This window comes from Wyeomyia smithii, chromosome 1 (assembly GCF_029784165.1).
Source record: "Wyeomyia smithii strain HCP4-BCI-WySm-NY-G18 chromosome 1, ASM2978416v1, whole genome shotgun sequence".
Classification (NCBI taxonomy): Eukaryota; Metazoa; Arthropoda; class Insecta; order Diptera; family Culicidae; genus Wyeomyia; species Wyeomyia smithii.
The window spans coordinates 187556032-187563909 of NC_073694.1; the positions used below are offsets into that span (position 1 = coordinate 187556032).

Genomic DNA, 7878 nt, shown 5'->3' on the forward strand with positions numbered 1-7878 from the left:
ATGCCATTTCATTCCCTCACATGCAAGTGCGCAGGCTACGAACGTGTCAGGGAGGTGAATGAAACAGGTGAGAAATTGTTACAATGCAGGAGTAACATGTCAAAAGGTGGTAAGTAACAAAGGTAAACTAGAGTGCCTGTAAATATATAGAGTGGCGACACCGTCAAAATTGGAATGAAAATTATCTGTCAGTGTCATTCCAATTGAGCAAACAACCTATTAAACACGTGTGGGGAAAAGGGAAAGGATGTTCAGTGTTACCAGTGCTACGAGCGTTACTTTGGATGACACGGCGCCACTCCAGTTATATATAGGCACTCTAAGGTAAACAACTCTACCTATTGCTGTCAAAACCCTTCTTTATTCGCTCGATTTTGACCCCGTTTTGTCCTGCCGTGCTGCCCGAAGCGCACTGTAAAATTTGTCAGCTTCAACCCACCACCGCACGTGCTAAGTTCGTAAACAATTCCGGAGTGATTCACGTTTAGGGCGCAACTAACAAAATGTAAACAAATCGTTTTATTACATCTTTGGTTTCGAAAAAACTCACACAATTCATGGCAAGAATCCTTTCTTTTGTATAAATCGATAAAATTATTTAAATCAAGTTTTTAGTGAACAGCGACAAAACAGTTTACCCAAAACAAAAGATACTTTGGAACTAGGCCCTTTACATTGTTTTGAAACAACGGGCCAACTTGCGAAATATTACGTAAAGGGCGTGACAGTAAAGGGCGGATCAACATTGTTCTCAAAATAAAGGCGCATTTAAAGGGGCGCAACTGAGGAAAAAATAAAAGTAAGGCGAAAGAAAGGTGGGCGTATTTCGTTGTCAGAATGCTTTAAGGCGAAATAGAGGTGGGCGAATCTCGTTGTCAGAATGATTTAAGGCTCATTTAAAAAGGGTTAGAAGAAAAGTGCAGATTTTAGCCATAAATGCACAAATTCAATGTAGTATTGTTAGGAAACTATAAGACAGAGTTATTTTACGTCGATTTTTGGTATTGATGTCAATGTTAGTCACTTCCTTTGAAATTACAATTTGAAAATGTACTTGCAAATTTTCAAACTGATATCCCCCAATGTTTATCTTTTGCCAGTTGCGCCCTTATCGCAAATCACTCCGGAATTATCTGGCATCTCTTTCTTACTTGCGACTCAAACGGCGATGACGTTTTATTATTCCTCGGCAGTTTTGCCCGCACACAGTGGAATAAAGAAATTCGCTATAACAATCAACCCAGTGGCATCGGCCTTGTTTCCTGAAGCTGCCGTGAAAGACAGTGGCGCTAGTCTCATCTATGTTTTTGAAGGTTTGTTCACACAGAAGTGTAAGCATGACGAACGAAGCATAATATATGTTGTACAGAGTTATGCGCTCGAATCAATTCAATCATTTTAAAAAAAAGGTCAGCTTAGCTTTGTAAATGTTCAAAAGTAGCGTTGATATTTCATCTCATTTACACATACGTTGAGATGTTATTCATTAAATCATCCCGCGATGTCAGCTGCCTGCAAGAAACACCGCCATTCGAAATCGGCAATAATAAATGTTGTGTACATTCTATAATAATGCAACGCGTTCATTTTTCGTTTCATCAAGCAAAGCACTCGACGTTATGTGCAATAAATACATCACCCGAAAACAACACATAAACACACTGCAGCTGAACACCGATACTGTATGCACGTATGAACACTGGTTTTTTTCGTGTTTGGATGAATCAGCTGTCAAATTGCATGTTTAATTGATCCAGTGATCCAGCTAATGCTGGCTTCACTTATGTTGTACCTAAACATCAGTGATGCCACCGGGTTGATAACAATACGTTTTTTTCTCATATTGTCAGTAAACATATTTAATCACAAATTTCCATCTCTATAACATGTATTTGTTTCACTTTCATAAATACGAAAGAAATTTTATTTTCAAACGAACTTCACAAAATGCTGGAATCATTCTAAAATTCGAAAACAAAAAGTTGACCATTTTTCGTACTCTGACAATATCGGTTTTCCTTTAAGTTTTCCGATAAAAAAACGAAACCAGACATAATAGGTAGATCAGCCTGGTGATGAAATTGTCTGAACCACACGAAATAGGTTGATAAATCGGTGGATCATATTCTAAATCCAATTGAATCAAATTAAATATACATATTAGTAGAGAGATTATTTTTGTTCAAGCGTACTAAATAGGCTAATTAATCTATGTATAGAGTTAATAAATAAACAAGTAGGTAATATGGAAAATAAAGTTTTATTTGAACTTATATCGCAGCCGATCCATACCTACAGTAATACTTCTGGACCGGGTAATTCTCCCATTAAAGCTATGCGAGTGGGGCTTTAGCTGTTTCTCGTGCAGCAGGGGAGTTGAATTGACTGCGGAAAGGATTTTGATATAGAATCGACTCCAATCCGGGTAACTTCAGTGCCCTGTCGATGAACGATTTATGTTCCGAGCATCTGAAAAAAAAACATCTCATTCGGTTGAAGAAAAAATTTGAGCATTTTCATCAGAGGTTTCCAAATATTCAGATGGTTCTTGTTTTGGATTGATAAATCACAATCTTTCTGGTATACTATACATTAGTATGAATTCTCTTACCTGAGATGAAAGACAAAATAATTTGTCTGAAAGTTAAATACTACAGGGTATACAGCCCTAGGGGTTGTATGGAATGGTGACGTAGGACTAAATGTATATATTATACGCTGCGATAAACTGTTCATAGGCAACACTACCGTTTATATTTGACGGTCGTTAATGTAAAACTAACGATGCATGAATACAAGAAAGTTTTACCCCAGTAGTAGTTGTGAAAATTCTCATAACTCTTATCTTCAAGCATCTATAGTTCTGAAAAGAACCGATTCCATAATCTTCAGCTCGAAATGTGTGCTATAGAATGCTGATGATCGCACCACCACTGGTACTATAGAATATTTTGTTGGCCGCGCATAAAATTTGCTCTCCGCTGTGCCCTCCAGTAGCTGTGCCAGCAAAATATCCTGCAGCGTACGATGGCAACTGTTGCTGCCGTATGCAAAATATAGGTAACATGCTCCGCGGTGCCTGGAAGTTGACTCGTATGCAGCTCTCGTTTTTTAATGTCGCGTACCTCAAACAGCTATTACTCCACTCGCTATTGTGTGACAAACTAGACTGAAGCTGAATTTTCTACACGCAATTGTTTGTATCGAGTTCAGCGTAGATTTTTGCCATAAGGGCGTGGCCACACGGCTTAGAGAAAGAGGAACAAACCAAAACACTTTGTTGAGTCAAAATGTGTAGGCAGTGGAATTTATTCCGTCCATGTTATTGTTATCCGTACTCGGGAAGCAAGCCAATAGCGAGGGAAATGTATGGGAAAGCTTGACCTTGGAACTTTTCATCTTTTTTCACCATTAAGCAGTAAAGTAACAATGTTAAACATTATATCAAACAATTGTTACACATTTTATCTATCCACCGACATATAAATGACTCGGATGCATTAAGTCGTTCGCGTGCTATAATCGTTTGAAATCTGACGCAACATTTTCCAGTTTCATTTTCAATTTCACAAAATGTAATCTAGTATAGAAAACAAAGACGTAGTCCTACGTCAAAAACACAAATTAAATGTTTGTTCACAACATTTTTTTGACACGGCACATTTAAAAACAGTTGCCATCATCGGTTAATGATTACAGAAGTGATAATGATTCATGCAACTGTGAGTAATTTGGAAATACTCAAGAACGCGATATTACTTACCAGGAATATATAAAATTATACGACGAAAAATTTTATGCTGCTCCTACTGTCGAAACCATTTTAAAAAACACAACGAAATCCTACTCGTTTGCTAATTAATCAACATAAAAAATATCATCCGATTTCACTGTACATAATAAAGCGATTTTAAAACAGATTAAGTACACATCTTACGAGAACTGATTTAGTTATCCAAAAAATCAGGTGACAGAAACAGTTAACATACGCGGTTTGACGAAATTAAATGATCAATTCGCGACTACGAAGATGCTGATATTTGTTTGGTTTTTGCATGAGAAGGAGGGAAATATTTTTACTTTTGTCATCACACACATTTTGACAATTGCATATGAGAGTTCGCCTAGGTGCGAACAGTCTTTAAAATCTCTTTCAACTTCGTAGTCGCGAATATGTAGATTGCACAAACACCCGAATTAATTGATACATGCGTATATTATCTGTCAAAATTTTATAACGGTTTTGAGTAAATGATAGATAATTGGGAATTTAATTTTCAGATAGTTCAAAAACGTATAAAATTGTGGCATAACATAGAAAACCAGATAATAGATTGTAGTGTTTACAGGAATAATTTTCTTTCCCTAAATTCATTTTGTCTAATGAATAATGAGCTGAGCGGGGGCCTAGTGTGGTTGGTAACGTCTCCGTCAACCACGCTCGACGCCTGGGTTCGAATCCCACCGCCGTCATAGGTGTCGATGGTTGTGAGGTGGCGTGATCCACTCACAACCAACCCAACTGGTCTAGATTCAATCCTAGCCGACACCGGGAGATTTTCTGAGGCGAAAAATCTCTGGGATCACGCCTTCCATCGCATGAGGAAGCAAAGCCGTTGGCGCCGGTCCGTTAATAAACGGGTCGTGAGTTAGGGTCCTGGGTGTGGAGTCGCCTCCCTGGGCGTCGGTGATTGGCCACAACAGTGGCGGAACTAGACCGACGGAAAATAAACGAGAATAAAAAAAAAAATAATAATGAATAATGAAACAAATGCCCAAGTTGCTGACCGAAAACAAAAAAAAAAGCAGTAAAAAATGGAACTGGAAATGAGTATTGTTACCAAAAACTAGTCCCGGGTTAATCCTTCTTAGTTCACTAGCTATTACCCACAATGCAGACACTTAGATTTTACTGCTGAGAACTCAATAGTTGATGAATTCAGTGAAATGTTTTACAAGTTCTCTGCAGAATATTCAAGAACTTCGTAAAACAAAATGTCAATACATGCTGACTTACGGTAGATCGATATATTTGCTAAATGATAGTCGAAATATATTGCTGACATTCGTTGAAAATTTCGCCCAGCTTGACCAGCTGTTTGGAAGTTTGCTGAGATAAGTTGATAAGTTGATAATTGTGGAAACCCCGCTGCGCCACGTTAGAATCAGCCCAGAACCCGCAGACAGGACTTACCCGTTCGACGATCGACAGTGAAAAAGGCCGAGTTTGGGCTCGCAGCACAATCGAGGCCCAAACCGACCGCACAACCCGAGTCAACGGGCCGAAGCATGGACAGCCGAAGAGGATGGTATCAAAATTGCGAACAAAATCTTGCAAATACTTGGGACTTCTTCTGTCCCTAACAGCTCGTTCAAGCGGTTTGTTATTTTTGTCCTCTTGATGGGATCTGCCCGTAGATCTCGGTTGATCACGCCATTCAGACACCTTCTTTGTCTGGGAGACGTGTCGTTTTAATGTGCGCCCATCATCATCTGTAAGCAACAAGTTTCCATTCCTTTCTTCCATCACTGTATATCGTTGTGTGCCAAATCGCAACTGCCGTTCTATGATCATCGTATCTCCAGGTTTCAGTTGGCATTTCCGGGCACCACGTCGAATATCATCCCGTTCCTTGGCTTTCAGTTTCATTTCACGATCCCTCTTGTTGAGAGCGTCGTCGTCGTGATTTGTTTGACCACGATCAAAGAGAGGCAATCCACGTTTGATTCTTCTACCTCGCATGATTTCCTCGGGAGGAACTTTTGTTACGGTGTGAGATGCGGAATTGTGCGCTCGAATAGCAGCTTGTAGTTCTTCATTATAATCTGAGCCAGTGGAGACCGCTATGGCCATGGATTTGTTGATTACTTTCATGTAATTTTCAACCAAACCGTTTTGTTGCGGGAAGAAAGGTGTTGAAAAAATGGTTTTAATCCCCCGCTCGTGACAATATTGTTTATAGTCTTCCCCGTTAAATGGGGGCCCGTTATCACTTTTCATGCTCTCCGGAAAACCTTCTTTATCAAAGATTTCTTCTAGCACTCGTTTCGTCACCTCGAAGCTAGTCGACTTGACGGGCCGGGCGATAAGGTATCGTGAACGGTAATCGACGATAACGAGGATATATATTCCTCCGAACTTGGCGTAAGGGCCATTAAAATCCAGAGCGATGGTCTCCCAGGCAGTCCTTGGGACTACGGTACGCTTCATCGGAGTAGGTTTCTCTGGTCTACCGTTGACTGCGCAATGTTGGCAGGATTTGACCCACTTTTCGGCAACTCCTGGCATTCCGGGCCACCATACGCGCTCCCGTAGTATGGCCTTCAGTTTAGCTGTCAATGGATGACCTTCGTGAGCTACTCTCAGCGTTTTCTCTCGCAGCGATTCGGGGATTACCACTCGACCTCCCTTCAGAACAATCCCATTCTTCAGATACAGTTCGTCTTTCACTGAACGAAACCTGTTCAGATGACCTGGCCATTCTCCTGACTCTATGGCAACGGAGACTTCGGTTAGGGTTGCGTCTTGATTTGTCGCCTCACGGATTTCACCCTCTGTTACAAAATCCACACTGTTTGCTTCAAGAGCCGCAAGCTCCCACGGGCTAGAATTTTCATCGAATGGCTCATCTGGCATGACGTGGCAGAGACGCGATGAAGGGTCTGCGATATTCTCTCTACCACGGATAAATTCAACCTTGTAGTTGTACGGGCTTAATCTTAATGCCCATCCATCTGCCCTGGTTAACGCTCGTTTGGAGTTTTCTCTGTATCTGTTTAAAATGAAGCTCACGCCGCGAGCGTCTGTCCGTAGTACAAAATGTCTTCCAAGAAGGAAGAAGCTAAAATGCTCAACAGCCCATACGGCACCAAGCGCTTCTCTTTGGTTCTGAGCATACTTTTTTCTGTGATAGTTAGTGCTTTTGAGGCGAAACTTATCACTCGTCGTGTCCCATCTCTGCCTTCTTGGGTTAGCACTGCTCCCAGCGCATTAGGGGAAGCGTCAGTGTAGAGAACGGTTGTATCATCCTCCGAAAAATAACCCAGTGCAACAGTACAACTTGCTATCTTGCCTTTGGTCTTCTCGAATGCCTTAGCTTGATCTGGGCCCCATTGCCATGTGTGAGCTGTCGCCACTTGCCATAATGGGTTGGTTAGGCCCGCGAAGATTTTTATGTATGGGCTGACGAAGGATGCCAGCCCCAGGAAACTACGTAGTTCTGATGTAGTAGAGGGCTCTCGAAAGTTTCGAATGTGAGCCACCTTGACTTCGTCCACGTGGAAGCCATCCTTGTCCAACTCGTGACCCAAGAATTTGATTCGTTCTTGGTCGAATTGGCACTTGGCTGTATTCAACGTAAGGTTGTTTTCTCTTAGCACCTTGAGTACTCGAGCCACGGTCTTCCTGAGGTTTTCCAAAGTGTCAGCAAACATCAAGATGTTATCAATATACACAATGACGTTTTCGATTCCTTCCAAAATCCGGGACATCTCTCTTTGGAAAATCTCCGGAGCACAGTTGACTCCAAACATCAACCTTGTGAAGCGATACATCCCGGTTTCAGACAGGAATGTGGTTAGTTCTCTGGATTCCTGACTCAGCTCCAGGTGGTAGTAGGCGCTCGAGAGGTCCAGTTTAGAAAAGTACTTGGCTCCGTGTAGTTTACTTTTCATTTCGTTTAGCATTGGCATTCGGAAATATTCCCTTTTAATGGCTTTATTCGGGGCCCGCATATTGACGACCAAACGGAAGTCATCCCGCCCTTTCGGAACAGCCAACATTCCGCTGATCCATTCGGGAGTTGTCGTGACTTTTTCGATAATTCCCTGGGCCTCCATGTCATCGAGTCTTAGCCTTGCTGCTTCTCTGAATGCAGC

At 41.4% G+C, this 7878-nt stretch overlaps 1 protein-coding gene across 1 annotated transcript; it reads right to left on the reverse strand.

Annotated features, from left to right (window-relative positions):
- Nucleotides 1–5035: 5035 nt before the first annotated feature.
- On the reverse strand, nucleotides 5036–6637 carry LOC129717406 (uncharacterized protein K02A2.6-like). The gene has a single exon (XM_055667291.1). It carries the CDS (start codon nucleotides 6635–6637, stop codon nucleotides 5036–5038), a length of 1602 nt encoding a protein of 533 aa, XP_055523266.1.
- Nucleotides 6638–7878: the final 1241 nt, after the last annotated feature.

Excerpts from the sequence above, each read along its gene's own strand:
- LOC129717406 (XM_055667291.1), bottom strand. The coding sequence starts at position 6,637 with ATGCCAGATGAGCCATTCGATGAAAATTCTAGCCCGTGGGAGCTTGCG.